General features: G+C 39.2%; 1 protein-coding gene across 1 annotated transcript in view; it reads right to left on the bottom strand.

Moving 5' to 3' along the window:
- The window catches only part of HSD17B12 (hydroxysteroid 17-beta dehydrogenase 12), a 152,066-nt gene that overhangs the window by 18,796 nt on the left and 116,873 nt on the right, over positions 1–16,397 (bottom strand). Inside the window, exon 7 of the mRNA XM_003781244.3 lies at positions 2,939–2,973. Within this exon, the coding sequence (XP_003781292.1) occupies positions 2,939–2,973 (35 nt within the window). The remainder of the gene's footprint in view (positions 1–2,938; positions 2,974–16,397) is intronic.

Below are 16,397 nucleotides of genomic sequence, written 5' to 3'. Positions count from 1 at the left end.
CTGCTGTTACTCAGTTGAGGTACCAATCCTAGGGGAACCAACCACAGGAAATATGCCATTTTGGGGCAGTAGGCTCTAATGAAACTGCTTATAACGCGTAACTAAGAATGCTTTTAATCTGTTAACTTGGGAGGTACCTTTCCTATTGGGTACAGCTAATGTTTCTAACCTCCCTGGCAATTAGCTGTAGCCTGTGACTGAGGCTATAACTCCAAGGGCAATGAAATGTGGGCAGAAGTGACCTACAGCACTTCCAGGGCTGGCCCATGAAACTTCCCCTAAAACCACCCTTCCTCTTTCTTCCCTCATCTGCTAGCTGAATGCAGAGGAGAAGGCCGAGAGCCAGAGAATGATGGAGCCCCTAGATGGCAGCAGCCTCGGATCCCTGAATGACTAGGTAGAAATGTGAGGGAATAAACCTCTGTATACAGAGTGCCTCCAAAGTTGCCATAAAGCTGCCACACACAGGGAAAACAGGCAACTGTAGCTCAATGTACCTTTACTTACAACATGTTCATTACAAAATTTTACAAGGAGGTGGCAAACGCATAGAGAATATTTTGTAAAATTTTGTAATAAACATTTTGTAAATAAAGGTACATGGCCACTGAGGTTTGGGAGTAATCTGTTACAGCAGTTAGCCTACCTTGAATAATATACATTTAACTCCTTTAATTCAAGAGGACATGAATGTTCCTTCTCTGAACCAAGAGAACTTATTCATAAAATCCATGAACATTTCTTACTTGTTCTTAGCAAGTACCACAAACTCCCCCTGCCCCATGACACCAGCTTTGGTCGGTAGCTTCTGATGGCTTTCCACCAGATCATTTCTCAAGCACAGTTTAAAATCAACTTGTTTTCTTAAAAGGTAAGGATCCGATCCATCCTCTGTATACTCCATGATAAGCTTTACTCAGTGAATGTCTGTTGAATAGATGGATTCTCCTCTTGGCCTCGTTTGTATCTTATGCCCTTGCTGTGATAATGGCTGCCAGGCTGACAGAGATAGCCGCGTATCTCTGGCTCCTTCCATCTGTACCTTACTAACTGAGTAGCTTCACAGCACTCTATCTCTTTGGGCCTCTGTGTTTTCATTTGTCAAATAAGGAGGGGCACTTTCAATTAATTTAAAGTGCCAGATTTCTATGGCTCTTTCAATTCTTTACACTCTGCAAAATGATTTCACAATTATCTTTTTGATATGGTTTTTAAAAATATAATTAAAAATTCCCTTTTTTCCCCTGCAGTTTGTGAGTATTTCTGTTATAATGGATGGCCCTAACTATCCTGAATTAATACCATGTCACCTGTAGTTGTCAAGACCAGAAGTAAGATGATGGCCCAAACTTCAGCCCTATTGGGTTCTACTCTGCCCCAGCTCTATTATCTTCTCAGGTTCTGGTTTGACCACTGCCATTTCTATATCTGACCATCGGTCAGGTACCTACTCCCACCATCAACAAACATCAAGTAGTTGAAAGGTTTTAAAGGACAATGTTATTAAAATAAAGCAATTAAAATATACAAAGTAGTACATATAAAACAGAGTTACAAAGAACCTCGCCAAGAAAGAGTTTCTTAGTTGGTCTCTGTAGCTGCTTAACAAACGGATTCCTAACCTTGGTTTCCTCATCTGTACAATGGTGGAAGGTGACAAAAGTTAAATAACTTAACATATACTAAATTCCTGGCACACAGTACATATTAAATAAACGTTAGCTGTAGCCCCTGCCTAGAGCTGCTTATAGAGGTTTCTTAACAAAAATAGGGCCCTGAGGTCTTCCCTTTTTAAAAGTGTGATTCCTTTGATTCTCTTCTAAACCCAAAGCTATTTTGCAGAGGAAAGATGACTATGAAACTCTAAATTTGGCAAATGATCAAGATAGTTCAAGAAGCAAGCCCGAGCCCAACTCTTTCAGCAAATTTTCTTTGAAGTCCTAAATATCATTCAGATTTTCTCGAGGAAGAAACAGAGCTTAATGACAATTTTACTTTTATCTATCTATCTATCTATCTATCTATTTTTGAGACTCTCTCACTCTGACGTCCTGGGTAGAGTGTCCTGGCATTATAGCTCACAGCAACCTCAAACTCCTGGACTCATGTGATCCTTTTGCCTCAGCTTCCCAAGTAGTTGGGCCTACAGGCACCCACTACAACACCGGATAGTTTTTCTATTTATAGTAGAGATGGGGTCTTGCTCTTGCTCAAACTGGTTTCGAACTCCTGAACTCAGGTGATCTACCCATCTTGACCTCCCAGAGTGTTAAGGTTACAGGCATGAGTCACTGCTCCCACCCTTAATTACAATTTGACACTTCACATTATTTCAAATAAATAGAAACTTACAACATATTTCTTAATAAAAACAAAACCATCCTATATTTCCTAATAGGACCCATTTCAAACTGGAAACAGATGGGACCAGGGGATAGGCATCCATCTTTTCCTCCAAGGATAAATTTGATATCTGACAATCTCCTGATAACGTGCCTAAGTTCCTCATACATCATTCTCCCAATAAAAGCTGAAAATGAGAGCATGAGGTCTTGTTCATGAAACTCCACTGACTTTGGCTCTGAGAGGATATAGCTTTAAGAGGGCATTCCTGGGAATATCCCTAGAACTCTATCTGCCCCCTTAGAATAGAAGGCAATTGAGTTAGTGACGGTGACTCAGGCAGGCTTTTTAATCCTGAGCTAAAGGAACCACTACAACCCTAGAGAGGGAAATAAAAAGGGAATCAAGTGGAAAAGGCCTCCACCACTGATGACTCATGCTCCACTGTGTGACTCGCCTGGCACATCACTCTGTGGCTAAGACATGGAAGCTTGGTTCATTAGTCACTTCAATGAATTTTTCAAAGAAAGGATTCTCCCTATAAATAATGATGAGCTCTGACTCTACAGTGTTTGTGTGTGAGCCCGTGACTCACCTTTCTACCATGCCAGGCAGCACCAAGCGTGTCATCTGCAAGACAGAAAAGAAAACATTCGTGATGGCCGAGGATGCAGGCAACAGACAGAGGTGAAGAAAATCCACCCACACAGAACAGAAGGGAATCACGAAACCACTCACCACTTCTACAGACAGCAGTTTATTTTATATACTCCGTATAATTTGGCTGTGTAAAGAGTGCATAAAAAGGAATCAGCTGAAATTATTGGAGGTAACACTGGGAATAGTTTCAGTGAACTTGGCTAAAATTAGTCTTGCCTGAAATGTAATACTAGCACAGACATCTTCAAATAATGAAGGATTTATGGTGAAATCTATGTCTCCCAAAATGTATTCTCAGAAAAGGACATACGTTATCATAAGAAATATCCAGTCTACCAAGACTACTTAAGCTTTCTAATCTCAAGAGCCCAAGTAATCTCTTCCAATCAAAAAAAGCCTTTAGAAGAACACTATAAAGTGACATGTTGGCAAATATTAAGTGTATCTTCACATTCATGTATCTGGCTGGTCTAGCTGATTGTGAGTAAAGCTCATTCTTAAAAAAGGAGTTAAGGTTATCTGTGATCTCTACTAACCAACAATAAAAAAGTGACATCTATATTTTTTAAAGACTTCATAATTATTAACTAAATACATATCATGAGATAGATTATTTCTAAACTCTGTTTTGAGATATTAACCAAGAAAAGTTCAAAAATCCAATGGGGTTTTAGTCAAGATTACATCATATAATAGTTAAGTCCTGATGTTGGAACAAGAATTCCTGACTCTTAGACATCATCAGTTCTCTAAGAAAAAGATGCAATTCTGTAATAATAAGGTTTGAATGCATTCCAACCCTAGAAATTTTAATCTTTCTATCCTCAATAATCAATTAAAATAGATGGTATTCTGATGAGAAGGAATTGTTTTTTTTCCTGGAAATATTTTGAAAAAAGAAAATGCCAGACTTTGCCAGGGTAAACTTTGCTAATGTGAACATCCAATCCAAATGTCCACACCAGAGCTGTCACATTCTTTTCAGTAAAAATGTTGAGTTCAAGCTGACACTGTGTCATAAATGATAGGCTGATACCCAACCAAACCTCAAAACAAAAGAGTGTCTTCAACGTGCAGGGGGATCATTTTAACAGAAGTATCTGGATTTGGCCAAATCTTCTAGCCCGAATTAAAAAAGGAGAAACCATAAGGAAGAGTTTCACCAAAAGCATTCTGTATCTCCTTCCTTCCACCATATTAAACTCACCTTCACAGAATGATGGGGCAGAGATTGCTAACTATCCTCCAAGATTCCTTTTTTCCTTCCGTAACACAGAGTAGTTGTATTTTCAGTTGGGCGTATGGCCTCTTTCCTACCCTCGGTGCTCCCCAACTAAAAACCACATTTTCTATGCCGTATCTACCACACAGCAGCATGTAGCTCTATGACCACGTTCTAAAGATGTGAAGAGAAGTGATACACGCAACTTTTTGGTCATGACCTCAAAGGGGGGAATCTATGTCTTTTCCCTTTACCTCTTCTATTTGGTGGCTAGTCTGTGTATGGGATGGAAGGACCCAAACCAGCCAGCCACCTTAGAACCCAAGCTGAAAGCCACGTACAAACATGGCAGAACTATGAGATGAAAAGAGGCAGGAGCCCCAATGAATGCTGAGCTACTATACCAGTACCAAGCTTTTTATCTGAGAGATTTTTTTTTTTTTTTTTTTTTTTTGGTGAAACCACTACTATATCTATGTTACAGAACCTAAACCAATATTCTAACTAATGTGATTGACCATTGCGTTGATAGAGACTGGCACGTTGAGTCAGCTCCTTATCTTCCCCCATGGAGTCCTTGTGTATTACATGAAGAAGATGTCCACATTACAGGACATGTAAGACTTAAAAAGAAAAATCCCCACAGCTAACCTAATCAGAAATTCTCAGTATTTCATTGGTTTTACAACATGGTCCTCCTATCCTCTTTTCTAAGTTTGCTTGACCCAATTCAAAACATGCCCACTGGGCTTCTTAACCCAAATCTCTACAGATGTAGAACCAAATCAAAGAAAAAGCTGATTTCGTTTCTTCTTTCAATAGTCACATTTTCTCTTCTCAAATTAAATAATAATTCTTCAGATTTGCTCATGCATTTCCTAAGATTTTCCTTTTCGTAGAAGCACACAATAATTGCTGAATACATAGCTACTGAATTTTTTTTGTTTGTTTTTGCTTTTTGAGACAGAGTCTCACTCTGGCACCCTGGGTTGAGTGCTATGGCATCACAGCTCACAGCAACCTCACACTTCTCAGCTTAAGTGATCCTCTTGCCTCAGCCTCCCGAGTAGCTGATACTACAGGTGCCTGCCACCATGCCCGGCTAGTTTTTCTATTTCTAGTAGAGATGGACCTTCACTATTGCTCAGCTTTCCAGAGTACTGGGATTACAGGTGTTAGCTACCAAACCTGGCCATAGCTTCTGAACACTGAAGGTAAGTTGGTATGCAGTCAGGCCAAAGCTGTATTTACTAGTGGTGTGATATTGAGTCAGTTCTTATCTTCCTCCATGGAGTCCTTGTGTATTACATGAAGATGTCTACATTACAGGATGTTATATTCTGAATCTCAAATCAAATAATATATACGATGGACCCAGCACAGAGCAGCTTTTCTGAAGGGCAGGCAGTGCCCCTTACTGTCAGCCTACATCATCCTTTTAGGATGCAGCACCTCTAAGTATCTAGGCCTGCCTTTAGGCACGGTGTGCCCAAGTCAATGTAGAGCCAAATTTTGACGCCATCCTGTGTAACTCACCACACAGAAGTTTCTGGAAAGTTCTGGTAACAATTTAAAATACCTCAGTTAAGATCTTCTTGGGGTAATAAAATTGTTCTAAAATTGGACTACAGGGATGACTGTATAACTGTGAATTAACTGAAAAAAAAATCATTGAATTGTATACTTAAAATGAATGAACTTTATGGTATGTAAATTAGCCCTTAATAAAGCTGTTCAAAAATACCTCAGTAATCACATGGATAAAAATTAAAGACTTCAGATCATAAAATATACTCCATGTTACTTTTATTAAACCTCAGGATAAAAACAGCCTCAAAATGCTCTGTGCATATCAACCTATAGCCTAGAGCAACACATTGTAAGAAAGAGTCATTCTTCTGTACAGTTGAGGTCAGTTACCTGCCAGAACTGGGGAGGATGGTGAGAGTTCACCATCCAGAACAGATACACAAATAAATTCATACAAGACAATGCTATGTCTGGAAAGGGGACCCCTGATGCTTAGGAGAAAGCCCGTTTATGCCTGGGAAGTCAGGTAGGGCTTCATAGATTATATTTCAGTTAAGTTCTAAAAGCATAAATAACCTCACACTCTGGGAGGCCGAAGTGGGAGGATCACTTGAGCGTAAGAGCTAAAAATTAGCCTGAGCAAGAATAAGACCCCATCTCTACTAAAAATTAAAAAAGGCTAGCAGGCATTGAGGCAGGCATGTATAGCCCAGTCCCAGCTACTCAGAAGCACGAAGCAGAAGAACTGACTGAACCCAGGAGTCTGAGGTTGCTGTGAACTAGGCTGACGACACAGCCTCCAGCCTGGGCAACACAGTAAAACAGAAAAGAAATTCCAATAGAAAAAATAAAATGTAAAAGGCTGCCAGCTGTGGGAAACTGGTATGCTATATAGACTGATACATTTTTAAACAGTTTATTGGATGAATAAGTGAAACATATGAAAAAGTAAAAATTATGTGCATCCTGCTGTCAGGCAACTTGCACTTACACGTAACACTACACCATGGACAGGTTCCCATGCTAGTACAAATAGAAGTATGCTAGGCATATAACAATGGCAGAGGTGTTTTATTGTAAAGGACAGATTGTATGAATTCTTGACAGCATTTGAAAAGTTGCTTCTATTTAGTACATTTCATCAGGGGACCATAATGCTTAGCTAAAGTATTATGAAGAGGTCCCCAAGAATTTTGTGAAAAGGAACTATTATTCAGTGCCCTGAGATCACCAGAAACAGAATGAAAAAGGGGACTGGTAATAAAAATGTTCTTAGCTAAAAAAAAAGTCCTTACACAGGCCAGGCATGGTGGCTCATGCCTGTAATCTCAGCAGTCTGGGAGCCCAAGGTGGGTAAATCAAGTGACTTCAGGGGTTTGAGACCAGCCTGAGCAACAGTGAGACGCCGTCTCTACTAAAAATAGAAAAACTAGCTGGCTGTTGTGGTGGGAGCCTGTAGTCCCAGGTGCTGGGGAGTCAGAGGCAAGAGAAGCACTTGAGCTCAAGAGTTTGAGGTTGCTATGAGCTGTGATGCCACAGCATTCTACCTAGGACAACAGAGTGAGACTCTGTCTCAAAAAAAAAAAAAAAAAAAAACAAAAAAGTCTTTACCTAGGGGCGTGTGTGTGGCACACGCACGCATGTATACATTTCTATTAGAAACGAGATTTGTTAACTGCATGGAGTCCAGAAGGGAGAGCCACTGCCTGGTTAGCACTCCTGAACAGGCTCTCTTAAATTTTTAGTTGGAGTACTGAAGAAATAGAAATGCATATATTGGGAGCTAGTTTTTCCCTTTCACCATGTTATATATTATCATATATTCATCATATTATATATTAAATGTCTCCTTTCTGAATGGCAAAAATTATCCAGAAAATGATCAGAAACCAAATGAAACTCCATTAAGATATAGCCACACTGATAAAATTATATCAACAGCATGTTAAACATTGTTTTCTTGATGGCCTTTGGTGTAGGAATATGATCAAAATATACTCTTTATACACCTTACTCAAAACTCCAGAAGTTTCAGCAACACAAGGTAAAGAACACCACTTTAGATGTCTGGCTATTAAAGGACCAGAGATACTTGAGGACCGCTCATGACCAAATGATCCATCAGCAAAGACACAAGTCCTTTCTTGTGTAAGTTAAACTCTTTCCTTACAGCTCTTTGATTTCCCCTTTTAAATTCTGTCTTTAAATTGTTTCTCCTTGTCATAAAATGTAACATTTTCTGTCAAACATTAACATTGAAAAGTCTAAGACAAGTTAATCTGAAACCTGTATACTCTTACAAAATTGATACTGTCTTCATCTATATTGAAATTATCTTTCTTTCTAGTCAGATTATAAATCATAGTAAATTCAATTTCAACCCTTCTTTGTTGGGGTGTACACATTTATGTGTATACACACACACTATTCTTAATATTCTGAGCATAAACAGAGCCTTCATTATGTTCACATCAAATTACATTTTCTTCAACATCAAATTTTACACAGGATATTTTAACTAAGCTATTAGTAGTCTCATTTGTATGCATTGATTGTTATCTTGATACCTGGTTATTTATGCCAATATACCAAGCATTTCTGTGAAATCTCCCTATTTGTCTGAACTCTATTTCACAGCTCACAAGCTGTTTCTGGAGTTAACTCAATGCTAATTTTAGGCCATGCGCAGGTGATAATTGCTGTACCAGGCAATTTTTTTGTTCCTCTTATCATAATTCTAAAATAAGGTTACCATAATTTGTAAGCTCAGTGATTAGGAATATTAGACTAATGGGAAACATGATTTCTAGACCAGTTTCCTTCCATGCTGAGACTATTTCCAAAAGTACACAACAATTTTAATTTACTTATTTTCTACGAAGTAGGGAAAAGTTATAGCAGTAGCACTCCTACAACAATGAAAGCTTCAAATCCCTGCAGGAAAATCTAAGGAGGACAGGTCAATACACGTATCTTAGCACACGGAGATACTGTTTTCCTTTATATGTAAGCCAGCCATTACGTATACAAATATACAAAGATAGTAAAAGTCTTGATGACAGCTAAATTTAGAGTTCCTCCAGTGGATACCATATATTCAATTTCCAGAGTGATCTATCGACTAGTATTTACTGGTGCAGCTGTGCATATACTGCCTGGGAAACAAATAAGAGGCTCATTTAGCTCGTGTAAAATCAAAATCAGTATTAGCAAAGCATTTAGTTAAGGTACATAACTCAAAAATATATCGGCTGGCCCAGAAAAATCCTTGAAAATGTTACATGAAAATGTAACCATCTGCGGGTAGGATTAAGTGATTTATTTTCTTCTTAAGTGTTCATATACATTTCCCATATTTTTGGCAACAACCCTGCATTGCTTTTATAATTAGAAACACCCCCATAATCTTATTTCTTAAAAAAGAAAAATCTAACACGAATATAATTTTTTATCTTTCACTTCAGTAGCATCAGTATAATAGTTTGGAGAAGAAACTATTTTATACGCAGAAATCAATGTAGATTCTCCCACTCATTAGTTTAGCATAAAAATGGTCTACAACAAGCAAACTATTTCTCAATCATGTAACCTCTGGCAATTGGTCATCTGGGGGGCAAGAACAGTACAAAGAAAACACTACTATGTAATGTTTGAAAAGATAACCAAAGATTTAAATCAAAAGACTGCATTAAAATTCAAGCGGCTTTGATAAAATAACAAATACTATCACCCGCATCATCATTTTATCTAAGTAGAGGATAAAGTGTTAACAACTTGCCCTAGAATCTAGCCTATTCTGATCTATATAGAATTGAAATACCACAAATAACCATTTTGCCTCCCTCTGCCCTGCCTCTACCCCAGAGAAACCTGGTTACGGTAAACAGGATCTGAATTCAAGTAACTGAGATGAACCCACACAATTTAGAAGGAAACAAATCTCTTTCATGCAAATACCTTAAACAAGTTTTCAACTTGTAATCATTAACGATAATTTTTCAAAAATCATAGTATAATAGTCAAAGAATTACAAAGCAACACCAACGTTACACAATGCCTATTTTGCAGAAATTAGATGGTAACGCCATTGGAAGTCCTATCAGAATGACAGGGCACCCATTTCCTTTCACAAACTATAATTTGAGCTCTGCAGTACCGAGAACGTAACTTAATTAGAAATTCTTAGAATTTCACCTGTATAACAAACAGAATATTTAGTGCACAGGGGGGCAGAAAGCTTAATTAGATAAAGTTTTTGGAGTGCTTTGAGATCTCCAAGTATTATTTGATTTTCCTTTCTATTAATGTTAAGTCTTTGAGGAAGTTAAGAGCCCTCCTGGCCATTTTCCCTACCTATATTACTTAACCTGAAATTCAACTCCATACCATGAAAAATAAAGCTTTTCCTTTTGTAATGAATTCTGGATTGATCTACATTACAATAATTTAACAAAAGAAAAAGGAAAGAACTTTCTAGAACAGAGGGCCACCTGCCAATTAATAATGAACCTATAGCCAAAATTTATAAATTCTAAACAAAAATTCTAAAAAATGAAAACAAATACCATTATATACTGTTTTTCCAAGCTTAACATACTGTAGTATGCTAAGTAATACCTTACAATACTTCAATTTTTCCAAAATAAGATGATTTCTCAAAAGTAACAGGTTTGGGGAAGAGAAAATAATCCCTAAAAATCTCAAGACTTTTACATTTTCACCCCCATATAAGGCATTTCTCCTCTAACCTAGCTTTACTATGAGCTGGAAAGAATCTTAAAACTAATCTGTAATTATCCTCTCATTTTTGAAAGAAGAAAACTATGGAAAGAGTGGGGTGTAGTGCAATTTGTCAATCTGTTTATAAGCTACTCAAACTAAGGTATTTTGTTATTTGTAGTTATGTCTGAAGCAGCCCATTACTACGAGATACTTAGGGCTAACTGTACTCAATAAATTGGAAATTCTTAAGAGCATTACAATAACTGATTTCAAAATGGATTGAAGATTTTAGATGTTAACCTGGAATGTCTTCACCTAGAAAAGCTCTGGGTGGGGATCACTGGTGCGGGTCAAACTCTTCTTCCCACAATTTATTAATTTCCTAATGCTGTTAATTTAAATTCTTGGGGCAGGGTGCTGGGATGCATTCTTAGTATAATCCCTAAACTAAATACAATGATAATAGATTACTGAACAGAGATTATCTCATAAATTTTCAAATTAATAAAGGGCTCCCCCTACTGGTACCATGCCACATGCCAGAGGCAAATTTACATAAGAAAAAGAAAACAAATGCTTCTGTGCTGTTGATCCACCTGTTTGTCTGTCCACTCAACATTCATCGTCTACTCCAGCACATCAGGCACTTCTGGCTAGTGACACAGTATTAGGAGGAAAAAAATAGCTTTTAAAAAGCATGTAAAGGGCTTCATCCTCTGATTTCAGAGAATCATAGGGGTAGAAGATGCTATAGTCTGAATGCCTGTGCTCTCCCCAATTCATGTATTGAAATCTAATACCAACGGTATTAAGAGGTGGGTCATTTGGGAGACGATTACATCATGAAGGCTCCCCCGCCCCATGAATACGATTACTGACCTTCAAGAGGCCCAGGGAGCTGTTTGCTCCTGCTGCCGCGCCACAACACAGTGAGAAGATGCCATCTATGAGGAACAGGCCCTCAGACACCCAATCCGCTAAAGCACTAATTTGGGACTTTTCTGCCTCCAAACTGTGAGAAATGAGTTTCTGTTCTTTATAAGCTATCCAGGCCAAAGTATTCTGTTACAGCACTCCAAACGACTAAGAAGACATTGATTCAGTCAATGCTATTCTAATCCCTCACCTTCCCCATTCTGAGTACACTGAACAATTGGAGTCCCCTGGAATAGGGGAAGTAAACTCAAATGCCTAACAGGGCCAGGCAGGGAACACAAATTAGTGAGATAAGCCGAACAAGAGGGACTAGTGGGAATGTGGTGATCTGGTGAGCTGCAGGCCTAACTGCTATTCCTATTCAGAAGCTACTCAGCTCTAGGCATTTGTTACCATGTAGTAGTTCAGGTCTTTGTTATTCAACTTTCAGATTTTTCCAAAAAGAAGCTAGAAATCTGGGTGTGAAACTTCCTAATTTTGAAAACTGAGCCAACCAAAATATGTCAGTAGGCCACATCTGGCCAACCAGACAGACCATTGCTTTGCAACCTCTGGCCCCAAATCAGAAAGGGAACTCACATTCTATCCATTCTACTTTTGACAGATTCAAAGACTAGAAAGTTCTTACAATTTACTTCAGTGTATATATCACCTGATTCAAGTTCAACTTTCTAGGGCCACGTACAGTCAGTGTGATCCTTTTTTCAGTTTTAAAAATTTATTCATTTCTTTCTTTCTTTCTTTTTTTTGGAGAGTCTCACTATGTTACCCTGGGTAAAACGCCATGATGTCACAGGTCACAGCAACCTCAAACTCTTGGACTCAAGTGATTCTCTTGCCTCAGCCTCCCAAGTAGCTGGGACTACAGGCACCCGTCACAATGCCTGGCTATTTTTTGTTGTTGTTATTGTTGTCATTGCCCCTTGCCAAGTTTGAACCCACCAGCGCTGGTGCATGTGGTTGGCGTCCTAACCACTGAGTTGTGGGTGCCACGCCCATTCATTTATTTCTTAAAAAAATACTTGTACACCTCACATACATGAGCCCCAGGGCTAGGATACAGCAGGAAAGGAAATGGATGTGATACCAACTCCCATAGTGCTTTTAAAGACAGGCTTGAAAGTGAAAGAGCAACTCAGTCCAAGAGAGACTCTAAACTCTAACCAAATTATTCAGCAAAGACAAGAAACACAGGGTGCAGTGGAACCACATGAATGAGGTCTGGAGGGGAGGTGAAGGCTCCCTACTCAGCCCCACTCCTAATAAAACATGGTTTCAAGACCCCACCTTGGTTGAATATCTGATGAAGGAAGAACAAAATTACAATCACCTGCTTGAGATGCCTCCTCTCCATCCTCCTAGAAAGTGAGCAAAACTCAGTGGAGTTTCACGATAAGTGGAGGTTGTTAAAACTTTGGGCCATGACCCCACTCATGTCCTTTGTGCTCTAAGAAAGGTGATAAGGAAGGTCAAAAATCCCCTCTAATTTCTATTTCTAGCTTATTCACCAAACCCAGCAGCGTCTTCAGAGTTCACTGTCATTTAAAGAAGTGGTTTTCCAACCCTTCTATAGGGGCTGCAGGCAGTTCAGGTACTATTATTTGGGCAGTGCTCATATGGAAAAGAGTGAAGACTCTAAGGTCTTATGAGGTCTGTAAATTGTAATTAAAAGATTCAAAAGCACAGTTGGGCCCAGAGAAGGATGGCGACCAAGTTTGATAGGTGTTAAAACAAGTGATCTCAAATCAGAAACCAACAGTACAGACAAGATCTATTTTAGAACTTGTCTTTGGAATGATGTGTAACTCAGCACGACCTGTTTGAAATTAGACCTATGTTTGCCTGCCTCCGGAATCGTGGCACTTCTCCCATTTTCCATGGTTTCTCTAATAGTAATCAATCACAGCTCACCAATTTCATCTGCAAACTCTCTATTCTGGGGTGGAAATCCCTCCAGGCATAAAACTGGAACTATTTTAGGAAAGTATGGTTCAATATCCTGAGGTTTAATTGTCTCCAAACTCTACCATTTCTGGTGTGAAGGTCCCTGTTCCTGGACGACAAATAAGATTTATCTTAGATTTTAGTCATGGGGCATCTGTAATCTACGAAGAAAACCCTATCTAGTAGGACTTCTCTTATAGTTTGAGACAAATCTACCCGCCATACTGGTCATCTACAAAGAACTTCTATACCACTTAACTCTGCTGCAGGGAACAAGAACAAGATTAAATTTATTGCTGAAGGACTGAGAGCAAAGCTGGAGAAGTACGCAACAAGGCTTCTAAACTCCCCCAATATAGGGAAACCCCAATGAAGTAAGCCACTGAGAGGGAAGGAAGAAATAGGCTAAAATATTAAGTAAGACCAAAAAGTGGAACAATCAGATGGAACTGGACAGGCCTGGAGATGGCCTGGAAGAGTTGTTTATGATTAAATACCAGGGCTATTCTGATTAATATTTCTTCCGTAATATTCCTCGGGACCACATCACCACCACTTTGTCTGGTAACAACCTGCAATTCCTTTGGTCTCAGGATACTTCATTTTATCATTCCTCTCCTAGAATGTGAAGCTTCGTGATTTTTGGTTTTTCCCCACAGTTTTTGGCTTTTATGATTTTTATAATCTGATTTACCAATCCAGGAAAGGAATACAGGGACCTGAAAGGACATGAAGCCAGGTCATTCCAAGCCCCTGGCACATCATACGACTTAGGGCCCTATACCGCAGACATCTCCCCATGAGGGATATAAGCCCAGACTTACAAGGGTAAGTCGACTTCACTAGTCTCACCTCAGCCTATTATTCCCTATCATGTAGTTTTGGGAGGAGATAAAACTTGGACGACACTGACAGTGAGAAGAGGTGGTTGGTTGTCTTCTTACATAAGACTTTTCCAGTGAATTCACTGTAGCAATGAGCGGCAGACATCCATGCCCTAGTTCCTCTGATGTTCAGCCACCATAAAACCTTCTAAGATTTGGTAGCCAGACCAGTTTTCCTCTTCTTTTAAGTTACCCTAGAACTCCAAACAGCCAAAGCTACTGAAAAATGTGGTCCTGGCCCCGGCAACATAACAGTGTCAACTGAAGAACAGGCACAATTTATCTAAATATACCACAGAGCAAATCACAGCAGCACCAAAGAGCCCTAAACCTGGGAGTGAGCACCACAGCTTTTGTCTCAGTATAAATAAGATAAACGCGTATCATAAAACACATATAGCCATGTCACTCTGCCACTAGAACTGCCTTTCTAAAACATAGATCGGCTCACGCCTTACTTTTATAATACTTGAAGGCTTTCTATGGCTCTCCATCCCTTGGAGCCCAGCACTCAAGGTCCAGGACAATCACACCCCAACTTATTCTTCTTGTCTGCTGGTTAGTTACTGCACACTGCCTGCCCCTCACTGCTCCACTCAAATCATTTCCATATCTGAATGATTACTAGTCAACTGTGTTTGGAGATGATAACTACATTTATCCTGCCGATAGTATAACGAAAGCTAATCAGCTATCCTCCAGATGGTATTAATTCCATGATTCATTGATTCCATAAATCCAGAGTATTGAGTTGTTTTCCCATTAAAAGTACACAGCACAATGGTACAGGAAAATTCAGATTCATACTAAAGATAAATTAAGGGATGATTATTTGGCTTAATGAAGACATACTTTACATAGCAATCTCCCTTAATACCTTTAAAATGGGATTCTGTTTGGAAGGGAAAAAGAGCTTAAGTACAAAAAAAAAATTTTTTTTTGTTTTTTTTGAGATGGCGTCACAGTTCACAGCAAACTGAAACTCTTGGGCTTAAATGATTCTGTTGCCTCAGTGTCCCAAGTAGCTGGCACTATCGGTGCCCGCCACAGCACCTGGCTATTTGTTTTGGTTGTAGTTGTCATTGTTGTTTAGCAAGCCCAGGCCAGGCTCAAACCTGCCAGCCCCGGTGTATGTGGCCGGTGCCCTACCCACTGAGCTACAGATGCTTCCTTAAGTACAAAAATTTTAAGCATATATCCAATTCTTCTGCTAGTGATACTTCGTAAGTGTTTACTAAATTCCATTTGTCTCCACTAAGTCATTTCACAGGAACATGTCTACATGACGAGGTGAAAAGAAAGAAGCTGGGGAAGAATGTAGAGGTGGGAGAAGGGTTTCATGGTTTGTCAAGACACTTGGAATAATACCTCATTTTTATTCCATCATTGTTTTATAAAAACTGAAAGTTGCTCCACAGTGCTTCTGGAGTTGTGCTGTTTGATCCACACTTCACCCTTGGCACTTGGTGGTCTTTACACAGGGGCATGATGTGATGACCGGCGCACACGCTGGCCTGTGCTCAGATGCTGCTTCCAGGATGCAGCCGGCAACCATGGAGCACAGCAGGCTGACTGATTCCCTCAGATTCAGGGCAGGACCTTGGCCTTTTATCACGAGTATTCTGCAGGCTGCCAGCCAAAAATGCAGCAGCGGCCGGGGTTTTACACTAGGAGAGCCGACAGACCCAGAGGTGACCACAAGCAGGAGGTCGTCAGACAAAATACCAACCCATCTACAGTACGCAGTTCTTGCCACAGAGTTAAAATTATCAGGAGAGTAATTTTAGCCAGTGTAATAATTCTATAAAAAAAACTGCAACACCTGAACATATTTTACCATGAACTAGGTACACCAGATTAGGAAACACATGTACACTCATTATTTTCGAGCATTTGGCCAAATATTCCGCAAAGATACATCACAATAACAGTACACGTCAGTCATTTCAAAAGGCAAAATTCACAATGTAAGTAAACTGTAGACGAGAAGAGATATTAATTTTGATCAAAAAGCTTTACTTGCTAAAAATTAAAGTCACAGATGCACTTATTGATTAAAAATCTTTATCAGCTCTGAGTTTTAACAACAACAACATTTTGAGAGTTCTTACTATGTGATCTGGGCACTGTTCTAAGGCATTAAACACATTACCTTG

This window comes from Otolemur garnettii, unplaced genomic scaffold (assembly GCF_000181295.1).
Source record: "Otolemur garnettii isolate 467f Iridium unplaced genomic scaffold, OtoGar3 scaffold00001, whole genome shotgun sequence".
NCBI classification, from domain to species: Eukaryota; Metazoa; Chordata; class Mammalia; order Primates; family Galagidae; genus Otolemur; species Otolemur garnettii.
The sequence above is the reverse complement of the archived record's forward strand: the minus strand, read 5'-3'. Positions and strand labels throughout refer to the sequence as shown.